At 43.2% G+C, this 12,958-nt stretch overlaps 1 protein-coding gene across 1 annotated transcript; it reads right to left on the bottom strand.

The window, feature by feature from the left end:
- Positions 1-485: 485 nt before the first annotated feature.
- Positions 486-12,044, bottom strand: LOC136953737 (progesterone receptor-like). The gene is made up of 9 exons (XM_067247138.1): positions 11,152-12,044; positions 7,946-8,088; positions 7,698-7,814; positions 7,166-7,306; positions 6,602-6,805; positions 5,971-6,115; positions 4,666-4,796; positions 4,219-4,370; positions 486-3,679 (listed from the first exon to the last, which is right to left on the bottom strand). The coding sequence occupies exons 1-9, from the start codon at positions 12,009-12,011 to the stop codon at positions 3,515-3,517; spliced, it is 2,058 nt and encodes a 685-aa protein (XP_067103239.1). The 5' UTR covers positions 12,012-12,044; the 3' UTR covers positions 486-3,514.
- Positions 12,045-12,958: the final 914 nt, after the last annotated feature.

Genomic DNA, 12,958 nt, shown 5'->3' with positions numbered 1-12,958 from the left:
ACAGGCTTCACTGAGGCAACAGTGGGTGGGTCATTTATGCTATTTACGCTTTTACCCAAAGCGACGCACAAATGCAAGTGCATATAGAAATGACAGCAGATCCAAGAACCAGAAGTCATAGTTCTACAGTGTTTGGGTGCTCAGAGTCAAGGAACAGTGTACAAATCTAGATAGGTAAATATGTAATAACATAGGTAGGTATTGTTGTGAAAATTGTCCATCTTCGCTAAAATGTGTTCTGTGTTTCTGTGTTTTTCTGTCTGTAACTCTGTGTTTTTTATGCTGCTGCCTGTCTTGGCCAGGTCTCCCTCGAAAACGAGATTTTAATCTCAATGGGACTTCCTGGTTAAATAAAGGTTAAATAAAAAAAAGAATGGTGGCACTATCAGTTCAGATTCTGGTTTTACAAGTATTATACAGCCAGCTGATTAGAGAGAGTTAATAGACACCTCATCAAGAACAAATGACCAGTTCAGACACACAGATGTAGTAGCAAAGTCTCTCTGATGCATGAAGGACAGAGGACAGCATTTATGGTTAACACAGAATAACAAAAATAACATAACATGTTTGTTATGCAATGGCAGACTACATCAAAGACAAAGATTATCATGATACAATGTGCTTATATAATATGTCATTGTAATTGTATTATCTAATATGTTACTCACAAGCAAAGCTTCTCCAGGACTCAATACGAGCAGATGGAGTGAGATGAATTGGGAAAAGCGCTCTCTATCTTAGTTTATATTATATGCTGTTTGGCTACTGCCAGATGTATATATTGAAGAAATATGTTGTATTTACCATTCATTGCAAACCTAAATATACCCTCCAGTAAGTGGCAGTAACGGTGTAAGGCAGAAGAATAGTGTTGGACTGCGAGTCTGTTGCATGTTGTTCGAGTTTACGGTTGTCAGTGAAGAGAAGTTACACTTTCCTTTTTCTCATTCTTTACACTAACAACAACACACATACAGCCAACATTAAGTTCCAAAGAACATAAAAAATATGTTTATAATACATTGTGTTTATATAAGAACTGTAATTGTATTATTTAATGTGTTACTCACAAGCAAAGCTTCAACACAACCAGATGAAGATAAACAAGAGAAGATTCATATAGCCCTCTTTGAATGCGTGCTCAGACCATACTTAAAGGTAAGGTAGATAAGATTGTCAGTAAAAAAAGTTTTGTCTCTTATAAACATGTTGCGTAAGCTAATGAGGCCCTCTGAGAGTTAGCTCAGTGAGGCTTATTTAAAACACTGTTAATCTAACTCCAAGTTAGGGGAGTGCACGGAAGCTCAGACAATGATTGGGGGCGCTGTCTCTCATTTTTTGAACGTATTTTCTAATATTACCTTCATAAAGCTTTAACAAAATGGATGATCACTCTCTGACCTTGTCATGAGACCCGGACATCCAAATAAACGAGGAGGGTCCAGCTATAGCCCCAGCACAAATGTGAAGGAAGTTGCATTTCAAAATGGAGTTTGTGAGTTTGATAACTTGACGTTATCTAACCCTGACCCAGTTGCAAAAATTGCTACCTTTCACAAAATTTGCAATTTTTGATTGAAAATTAAATTGTATTTTTGATCTGCTAGGGTCTGCTGCCTTCTGTGGTGTCATGTACATGTGGGCGTGTTTTGGAGGGGGCGGGCTTTGGACTCAGTAGCTGTTTACCTCCTTCACTCAGCAGCCTATGAGAACGGCCGTGCTTTACCTCCTTCACTCAGCAGCCTATGAGAACGGCCGTGGTGCGGAGAAGGAATTGTTTGTAGGGCGACAGCTGGATGTACTTGAAAGAAACAAGTCATGCTCTGGTATATCAAGATTTGTACATTGCAGCTACATGCAGTTGGTGCTAAATACTTACAAACTATAAACAATCGTTACTATGAAGGCTACAAGTCAATTGTATGTGGGATTGATAGAGATTCTTTTCTTTTTATAAAGTAGAAAAAAGAATAGCGATTTGCGCACAAGTGTTTACAGAAAAACCTTCAGTACTGTTGTACTATAGGAGCTCCTGTCGTCAGGGTGACACTTAATACTGACCAATTGGCTGAAACTCATGGAAGACCGGGGAATTGGGATTGCTCGTCCACGACTGGAGGACTGCTTAAGATGATGCCGGGAAAAAACATGTTGATAATATCTCCAACTCTGAAAACGTGCATATACCATAATTCTAGAGTACAAAACAGTCAATGCCATATCTTAGACATAATTGAGAATAATTTCTTTGCTTGATCACCACACAAATTTCAATGCAAGCACTGAACAACTGTTCAATTAATAATAAGGCAGTGGAGTTAACCACAATCAAAGTGAACAAAACTGACCCCAGAGGCTACTCTCTGACATGCTTGAGCATGTTCATCTCTACTGAAAGTCACTCACTTTTGTCCTAGTGCAAAAGCAACTACCATATCAATCCGACAAGCTCAGTGTAATCTTACCCGAGCATGTAAAAGACATGTACGAGGAAAACCAGTCATTTTAAATGCACACTCATACATTTATATCTAGTCAAATAACCCATTCATAATAAGAATGAAACAAACCAATACAAAATATATCTTTGGTGTAGCCAATTATAAAGGCAGTTGCCGTGACATAAACCTAAATATGTATGGCGCGCATGGGAGCTTGTAAAATAATTAAAACTCAAAAGTTACTGATTTCGCTTTTTGTTAGTTAACAAATTAATTTGTTAATTAATTTTTGTTAATGGACCATCACAGGTTTAAATTCAGTGGTTGGAAGAGACCAAATGTGATGTATTTTGAAGAAAAGAGAGTATGAAAACAGATTTGGTCTCATCCATGCACAGCTGTGTGAAAGCTGTAAAACAGATATCATACAATACTAAAACACTCCCAAAACGTGGCCCCTAAAAGACGAAACAAAAGCATATCAAACGGGACGTTAAAAGCAGTTCAAAACCATATTTACAGGAAGACAGCTTTGAATTCCAGAGTCTTCCTCAAGTCTTCCTCTCCAACTATTGTGACCCCCCCCCTTAGAGGGTGTGGGTCTGATGGATCGAAGACGATGATCCAAGTTCAATGATTCCAACCGGGGGAAAGGAATCCTCCACTCCACTTCAGTGTCGGTGTCTCTGCTCATCGGCATCGCCTCCTCGTGATCTGAACATTCTACCGTTGCAACTTGGGGGGCCTCTGACTAATGCGACAACCACCCCTAAATACACCGCTCTGGCCAGCTACAGCGTGGAAAAGCAAGCTTTTCAATAACGCTGGATTTCTGCTGAGGAGGGGTTTTAACCAAGTCAACTTGGTTACCTCAGCATGTGGATTCAGATGCAATGTCATGGAATCCATGTGCCAGTGAATCAGGTACCTCCTAATTCAGCCCTACACCTGCATCAGGTACCCATCTGGAATCAGATGCAAAAAACATAACTCACAAAGCCTTCTTATGTATTGTTAAACCAAGAGGACTCTCTCAGGGTCTAAGGTCTGTGACCAACTCCGGTACATAGTTATAGTGCTTTGTGGAAGAGGATGGGTTTCACCAGGCCTGTGAGGACCTTTGGCACATGCATGCTGACCAGCTCGGCGATCATCTCTGGGAAGCTGACCCGCATGGGCTGAGACTGGACCTGGATGTAAAGGTCATAGGTGAACTGGTGGAGCTTCCTCACAATCTGAGAGAGGAGGAGAGGGGAAGATAGAGGGAGAGCAAGGGGGAGAGAGAATGGAGAGCAAGAGGGGGAGAGAATGGAGAGCAAGAGGGGGAGAGAATGGAGAGCAAGAGGGGGAGCAAGGGGGGGAAAAAGAGAGGGAGAAAAAGAGGGCAAGAAAAGGGACGCTGTTAGGCTAGACAGACACTGGTAGTGCTGTTGCTAGTGCCGTGCATGAGTACACAGCATTTACTGAACAACTAGCCCTCTGTAATGGTTTTCCAAGAATAACAAGTTGTCTGTTTAAGGAACAGGAAAATGAGTTTCCTGGAAATGGGTTCAAGTCAGAAATGGGTTCAAGTCAGTATAATGTCAGAGTTTAATATTGGAACAGGTATATAGTGTTACAGTGCTTAATATCGTTTTTTGGTGAGGAGTATAGTGTAGCATGAGGTTGTGGGGTGTAGTATAGCATTGTAGTGTGTGTGGAGTATGGTGTTGTAGTGTGTAGTATAGTGTATCATGGTGTTATAGTTGGTAGTGTGTATTGTGCGATGGCGTACCGGCTGCAGGTAGTCCAGTAACTGGGTGAGATGGAACAGTCTCTGGGTGCGTGTGGTCTCTCCTCTCTGGCTGGTCAGACGCTCCAGTTCCTGGATGTAGGAGGTCCGAAGCTGGTCAAAGCCATGCTGGTTCTTCAAACCCTCGACTGGGACTGACACACACCAGGAGGGATGCAGGGGACAAGAAAACAAAATGCAGCATGTTTCCTTTGTACAGTGATTGTTTGTGTTGGATAAACATGTGGCCGCAACCTAGCAGCCCTGGAATAATATTATTGTTTCCTGTTTGGGATTTACCCTGGGAGATTTCCACACTTAGACACAGCAACAAGAAAAGGGTGTCAAATCAAACCATGACTTGCATGAGTTCATTCTGCTGAGTGTGAGTGCGTGCGTCCATTAGGCTGCAGTGAGAGTGTATTTCCATGGACAGACCAGGGGACTTACGGACGCTGAAGAGGAGCAGGGCCTTCATGCACAGGAACTCCTCCTTGGTCACCCTCAACACGCCAAACATCTGGGACATCAGGCACATCTGCACACAGTGGTCGTACATGCTGGACGCACGCATCCTCTGGCTGGGGGAGGAGAGAGCAGATAGGAGGAGAGAGAGAAGGAGAGAGCGGGCCGAGAGAAGAGATGGAGGGGGGAGATGAGACGTGTGGAGCGGGAGAGGAGAGCCGGGGGGGGGGGGGGGGGGGGGAGAGATACAGAAAGTAAGGAGGAGGAAGATACGAGGGGGAAGAGGAGGAGAGAGATTGAATGAGACAGTCGAGAGAGAGATGGGAGAAAGGACAAAGACAGATAGTGGGAAAGAAAGAGGGGGGGGGGGAGTGCAGGTTAGAAACAAGGACAGGTACCAATTACTGATGCAGGACTGAGGATTACCTGAGCCAGTGGGGAGGAGACGGGTGATGATGGAGGTCTAACGCGGCCTGAACCCCTAACTACAGCTGCACCAATCACCAGCCAGCGCGCTTAAGCATTCAGAACACGGCAGCCCTCCGCCACAGCACCGAGCAACTCTGGCTCTACCCGCTCCGCAGCAAACGTTTTAAACACCACATGACTCACAAACACACGCTTGGCTCTTTGTCTTTCAGCCATTTCGTTTTTCTGCGTGTTTTTTTTCTCCTTCCAAGTTACAAACGCATTCTTGTGATGTGAGACCCACAACGTGAAAGAAAGGAGATAAAGGGAAAGTCTGAACAAAGTGTGAGAGATGAAGGAGAAAGGGAGAGGATGAAAATGTGTGTAGTTGTGAGGGTTCTGTTTTCACAGTGGCCATAAAGCAGAATAGATCAGGCCTGTGGCGTGAGGTTCCCTGAGCTCTGTGTTCGCGGGGACTGAAGACTATCAGGTAAACAAAAAAACAGGTTTGTTTACTCCGCAGCCGGGAAAGTAGGAACTTCAGGGAGCCATTGTGAATACTCCCATTTTCAGTCTGTATGTTTTCGTCTGTTGTCACGTTCTACTGGGGATCCAGCCCTCAGCTGAAGCTGAGGATTTTTTAGTGTAACCAGATCAGAAGAAGGCTAAAGCTCCTTGCGCAAAAAAGTTTGGGAAATAATTTGAAAAAAAACTTGAAGGACTCGACTCGAGCACAGAACTCTTTGGAGCTCCGACACCCATGAACAATAAAACCACCAGCTGTGCTAACCGAGACAGCTGCAAATGAAGAAATGGCACTTCAAAAGATGTACTGACAGGTGACAGCCTCGTTACATGCTTGGTTTGAGGACGCTCGCTTACTCGTTGAAGACCAGATCGGGTGCAAAGTAGAGCATGGAGGCGTCAGTCTGTGTGTAGGAACGCCAGCTCAGGCCCAACACCATCACGCTCATCCAGGAGGACTGGATGACACACATCTGGTCCTCCACATGCAGGTCACGGAAACCTGGGCTCACAGACACACAGTTAGCTCAGAGTGGTTTTTGTGAGGATCAAAAGCTAAACACACTGAAGGGGGGAGCTTGGGAGAAAGGCATAGGGAAAGGAAGGGGGAGAGGGAGGGAGGAAAGATGAAGGGAAGAAATAATTGAGCTTAAGAAAGAAGATGTCATTTCCTTCAATAAACTCGTGATTTTAAATGACTTTACCTCCCTCTAGTGTTTACAATTTTAGAGCTAATATTAAGACAAAAACATCGAGTTACCTGGTTAATCTCTGGTCCATACTAGTTATCTCTGGTCCAGACTAGTTACCTGGTAAATCTCTGGTCCAGACTAGTTACCTGGTAAATCTCTGGTCCAGACTAGTTACCTGGTAAATCAAGTTACCTGGTATAGCTCTGCTCCAGACTAGTTACCTGGTATATCTAGTTACCTGGTATATCTCTGATCCAGACTAGTTCCCTGGTATATCTCTGGTCCAGGCTAGTTACCTGGTATAGCTTTGGCCCAGCGTACCACTGAGACCAACTGTCTTTCTCCCAACTCGTTAAGGCTGCTCAGGAGGGAGGAGGGGCAATCCGGCTGGGCGGGGTCATGACCCGCGTGGATCATGTCTGGCTCGATGGTCAGGAGCACGCTCAGTAGAGGAAGGTGGTACTGCATGTTGGGCAAAGGGCCAAGGACGGAAATGGACGCTGGAACACGCACACTCAGTCAGTCAGTCAGCCCCACAGCTACCATTTAAAACCATTCAATGCATGTCATGCACTGATCAAGCTTGGCAATTTTATAGTTCAATCGACACACACCAACCTGAGCCCTCATGTTGACTGGTAGAGGAACTGGTTTTTCTACTTTTGAACTTGAATTAAGGACATGAATCTGTGTTGTTCATCTAAACGACAGCATAAAGGCTGTGACCTCGGTTCAGTACAGCCTCTATAGAGGCCCATGTCTCGGGCACAACTGAATGTGCTTACAGTCACACAGTGTTTAAATAACTTAGATCTGCTTCCATCAACAACGGTTATTAAGTATGAATAACATGAACGTACATTGAGCCTGGGTAGCTGTAGCATTAGAGTCAGGGACTCCATCCTGCTCTCCGGCCTTTTTCCTTTTCCTTCTCTCCTCTCCAGCACTCTGCTCCCCCTCCAGTTTAATCCTCGGTTGGCTAAGGCCTTTTAGCCTCTGGCCTGAAACCAACCACAAAGATGCATGATGGAGAGACAACAGCGAGTATCAGACAAGGGGGGGAAGGGAGATGTCCTGGTCAGCCGAGAAATGAAGGTAAATGGATCCCTCTTACGGTGTTGGCCCACAGAATGCCTCCAATATGCTTGTTGCTTTCGGCCCCCTGCATTGCATTCTCCCCTTCACCCTTTTGACTCCCCCATCTCACTTACCATCTCCCTCCTTTTCTCCCACTGTTTCTCTCTCTCTATCACACATCATATCCTCCCTCCATCTCAAACTTTCACCTTGCCTTCCCACCAACCCCCTTCCTTCTCCCTTTCTCTCCCCCCCCCCCCCTCTCTCTCTCTTCTCTGCCCATCGATCTTTGTGATGACAAGGAAAGGTTTTGACCTTTGAGACTCATCCCAGCCAGGAAGCACCTCCTCAGCCGACAGGAAGCGCAATTCTTCCGCCTCAGCTTGTCGATGTTGCAGTCGTTGCGGCTGGCACACAGGTGATTCTGCTTACCTAGGATCCCCACACAAAACACTTCAGGAATTCAACTGAACATCCGAAGTTACGATCAGGCACATCACGAGTTAAAAGAGGGCAGTGCCTTGTGTACGTGATGAGTGCATGGAATCCCACTTCAAGCTCACCTTCGGCGGCTCTCTTGAAGAACACCTTGCAGCTGCCACAGGTAACGGCGCCATAGTGACAGCCCGAGGCAACATCACCACACACCTGGCACACCCTCTTCTCTGAGAGGAACACCCTCATACCAGGAAACACACCCTCAAACCTGGGAATACGCATGCATGCGAACAGACACATTGTGTAAGTGCACGCAAACAAATCCTGGATTTGCATTGGATATCTTTTTTTATCCTCTGTATTTACAGTTAGTGTGTGTGTGTTTTTCATCACTCCTATGTCGACTTGTAGCATTCATTCTACAATACTGGTGTCTCTGACAATTAGACTGTGGTTCATTGGAATGCTAGAGTTTAGAAATAGAAATATGGTGAGAGACGTAGAGATTTTGAATGAGATAGTGAATTATTACCCCAACAGAAGTGCATACTCTACCTACATTACAGAAAGGTCCCGATTCAGATGATCTGTAATGCAATTTTTTTTTTTGCACTCTTGTAAAAACATCTGATCTGTTATGTAATCTGGAAAGATTCATTTGAATGTGTTTGAAACAGGATTTCCGTTTACAGAGATGTCATGGTTAAGAAAGTGTTTCTAATCAATTTTTTTGGACAACTTCCAATTCACGATTTGACAGTCAACTACAGTTAGAGGTCTCAAGTCCCAAGGTATTAGCTGGTGTCTGTCAGCTTGCCATCCACAGTTTGCAGATTATCATTACAAATAAGACATCATTACATCGACTAACTGTAAAACCCCTGATGGGGTTTATTGGTTCTGATTAATGCATTTTTATCTTATCAAATCTCCTAAAAAAACATATTTATGTGCTGGTAAAAAAAGGTTTTCATGCATTTTTATAAAATAACAAAAAGACATTCAAACCACTTTTCTTTTCTCTATATTGCAAAAGGTAAAGTGTTGAAGAAGTCACTCATTATAATAACACTTGAATACTGATCATTTTCCTGCAAAGTAGGCTTGTTAAGGCATGTTTTTCTAATTGAGTTTTGGGGGAGTGATGGTTTTGGTTGAGTTTGTTAAGCATATTTGGTTTTGTTTCATTGTTATTTTGTTTATGGGTGGTTGCCTGACCGAAACTAAGATGTGTGTTTGTTTATTGTAAAGTTACTATTATGGTGGTTGCTTATTATATTAAACTAATTATTAAAAGCCACTGCTATTAACACATGTATCGCTGATGCTAGACAATTAACAATGGAAATCTATTATCTTGGAATACATGCATGATAGAAATAAAACAATGTGTGATAGAAAGTAAACAATGTAGCCTAAATGATTCACAACACCGTTGTCTGCCGTGAAACGTTCTGTTTGGTCTTGGGGAAGTTTGACATTTATCCATCCAGCTAGACATAGGAAAATACATTTCAGACACGGTATGGGATGTTGGTATCGCACAAATGCACACTTCTCTTTGCATTTGGCATGGGTCATTCTGACCCATAAGTCATTGTGACCCACCGTCGTATTGCGACAACTTTACCGCATACAAAAACAAAGTGAAGCATTTTCTTTTAACAGTGGGCTGTCTCAGACCCCCCACATTGCAAAGGTTAAAAGAAAATTATTTTTATTTGTTTTTGTATTGGGTAAACACAACGATGGTTCGTTATGAACCTTTGGGTCATGTGACCCGAAGGCAGCACAAGGGTTAAGCCAACAACCCCAATCACGCATAGGTGTCACAACGGTGGTGACCGACTCCTCTAGTCAACACACAGACTTGTTATTAAGTAGACCAAGTATCAAAGTCGTTTAAAGATGGTGTCCCATTACTTTTTAACGACTAAAACAGTACATGGTCATAATAGATTACGTCAAACAAGTCCAGGACAACACAAGAACGTGGTTCGCTGTGCTCCTAGCTTGATTATTGGTCTATGGTTTGACTTGAAGTTGGTGTTACGATTCGGTTGATAAAACATAAATGCAATATCACCAAGGGGGTCTTTGTTTCAAGCTGAGGAGCTAGGGGTGGGGACTTGGGTTAACACATATTGTCCCAATTGAGCTATGAGTGTGTTCATGTGAAAAGGGCGGTGTTGACGACCAAATGAGTGAGTTGATAGGCTCATCAGTATAACTGTCCCATCATTAAGGCACGATTAGATCTGACTATAATTAAAATTGTGTATTCCATAAACTTAATGTGTACCTTAGATGTAATTTTATGGTATGTAAGACAATTGTAGCCTTACTCATTTATCTTCACAGCATTGTTACATGGTCTTGGGAATAAATAAGCATAATTCAAATTGGTAAATAGATTTACTTGCAAGTACAAGGCTTTAGTGCTTTAATCACTCTATTTTAGGATCAAATCCAATTTAATTTGTATAGCTCTTTTTACAAGCTATGTCACAGAGGGCTTCACATACGGCCATAGAAGTGTACCTAGGATATCGATATACAAATACACTTTGTAGGTCTCTAAACTTTTGCCCTCCTAAGAGACCCTCTCACTATCAGTGCACCGAGATAATATGATGTAGGATTCTAGGTGATTACATTTTCAAGAGGATTGATTGGTTAGTAGGCGGTGCTGGAATACTTGTTGATCTGTTATTTAACATAACCTCTAAAGTAGGTCAGATGTGCAGAATAAGTTACCATGGCGATTGTACCCCAGAAAAACGTGAACCAGTCTTGACACTGAAAACCCAGGGTTGAACAAGTTCCCTTGATAATCTCCAAATCCAATTAAGTGGTATAGGCCTCTGGTTTACTACAAATCTGTGTACAGCTTTGTGATGCAAGTTATCAATTGTAAAGTTTGAGCAGATATCTAAAATGGAAGATAGCAGGTAGCTAAAATGGTGACACAGGTTTGGTTGCACCAAATTGTGAAAAAATGTGACAATGACATTTAAATGGGAATATTTGAAGGGAATCTTCATAAGCCTTCATGACATCTTAGTGCATGAACATACTCATAAGGCTAAAAGAAATGGTTTTCTAACTACTACTAAGCACTGTAAAAATGCAAACTAAGACAGCCAAGAACAAGGATCAACAAAAGTGTCCGTCCTAATAAAAAAGCCAATGTTAAATGTTTTTTGGCATACCGCGTCACCTTTGCTGTCACGGCAGCAAAAAGTTATTAGTGTTACTATGGCATGATTTTGCACTTTCCAATTTTTTTACCCGTACTGCAGTTTATTTAGGCCAATTTATAAAACATTACCTTAGATTGGAATTTGTTACATCCACCCAAGCTTGCTGCTCGGTCTTGATAGAGCACGGTTTTGTATACATGCTCCGGGGATGCATCATTGCACTAGAACTTTCCATATGCTCATTATCAGCGTCCGCTGTCCCGCGCGCCTCAGTAATTCCGCTGCCGTCAGCGTCTGAGAGAGGCTTGCAGTGTCTAAGAGATCCTAGAGACGAACTCTGGATGTAATCACAAAATGCAGCGTACCAGGGTCCATTGGATCCTTCTGGCCCTGGTTCGGTGATCTGGCTGCTATTTCGTAGATCATTAAAGCACAATGTATTGTCGCAAAGTAAAGGGTTTGTAGAGTTTCTGTAGTTTGAAGGTTTGTAAGCCAAGTCCGGTTGAAAGGGGGCCGTTGATTTATCAACCAAGGCGTTCATTGGCACATACGACTCCTCGCAGACATTTCTGGATTGCTCTGGGCCGTACGTCATTTTACGGTTGCTATCCCTTGCATTGAATTTAAGGCGATCCACGCAACTTGATTGTTCCAAGTCCCGGCATTCCTCAATCAATGTCCCAAAATAATCGAACGACGGTTGGCTAGTTAGTTCTAATGTCATTTTTGCTTTGCCTCCAAACTCTGACAGTGACGTCCCGAAGAAACTGTTTCCGTGACTCAGTGAGCCTACTTCCGAGGGCGCAGTGGATCCGTATAGTTGATGATTTCTGTCTTGCTCCGAACCCAAACCTAAGGACAGGGACACCGCGTCACACATCTCCGAGGCTGTCTGGGCTACTCGACTGGCGTCGGCAAGATCTGAAATGACCGCCGAGCTGTTCAAAGTTGAGTCAAGTCCAAGGGCGCTCTTTGGACATGAAAACATGTTTCACTGCCAGTCACGTGGATCACCGGAGGAAACTTAGACTATTATGTCATACGATTAACTTACTGTTTCGCTGTAACTGGATAGGTTGCCAACGACCCGTTCCCTCGCGTTAATAGATTTGAACAGGGAGGAGCTCAATTGCCTTCTCTTTTTTGCACCACATGTGGGATCAGCCTATAGGTTATAACACCATGGGGATAGTCTGAATTTATTAACGTTAAAATGGAAGTGCTGATGCAGTTTAATGGCATAGCAAATTGCAGCCTGGCGCATAGAAACGCTCAATATTTTAAAATAGATTTATTGTCCACCTCACTTTCATCTGGCACCCTTAAATTTCTCCCTTAAATTATTCTGTGTGTCCACTAGATGGGGTTATGTCCTTAGAAAAATCTTGAAAGTCATTCTGCGCGACAATTTAGGAGCGGTAGAGCTTGGTCACAAACAGAGGGCAGTGTTTTACAACCAATTGGCATTATGACGACGCATAGTGTAAACACCCCGCTGTCCCTGCAACCCTCAGTTTAACAATGGCATAACAACAGTTGTTGCAACATGTTCATAATGTATGTGAGAGAAGACAATGAAACACTCAGCTCCTTACGGGGGTCAGATGCTTGCATAGGTTATGCATCAGTTAAGTCTGTCACTGACAGGTAAAGTGTGTGTGCGTGTACAGAATGTGTATGTGCATGAGTGTGTATATATGTGTGTGTGTGTTAGATGCATATATATAACCATCAATCATAAATGCTGTGAATGCTATCAACAGGCTATTCAGTGTCCAGACTAATGTGTATGATGGAGAGACGGTGGCGAAAGAGAGGGAGCTTGGAGAGAGGAGTAGACTGGAGGTCAGGAGGACTGATGAGGGGATTGGAGGGGAAAAGGGAGAAAAGCTGGGGAAGAGAGGCTGGTGAACTCATTCTTATAAAAATCATTTA

The sequence above is a fragment of the Osmerus mordax genome, chromosome 12, assembly GCF_038355195.1.
Source record: "Osmerus mordax isolate fOsmMor3 chromosome 12, fOsmMor3.pri, whole genome shotgun sequence".
NCBI lineage: Eukaryota > Metazoa > Chordata > Actinopteri > Osmeriformes > Osmeridae > Osmerus > Osmerus mordax.
The sequence above is the reverse complement of the archived record's forward strand: the minus strand, read 5'-3'. Positions and strand labels throughout refer to the sequence as shown.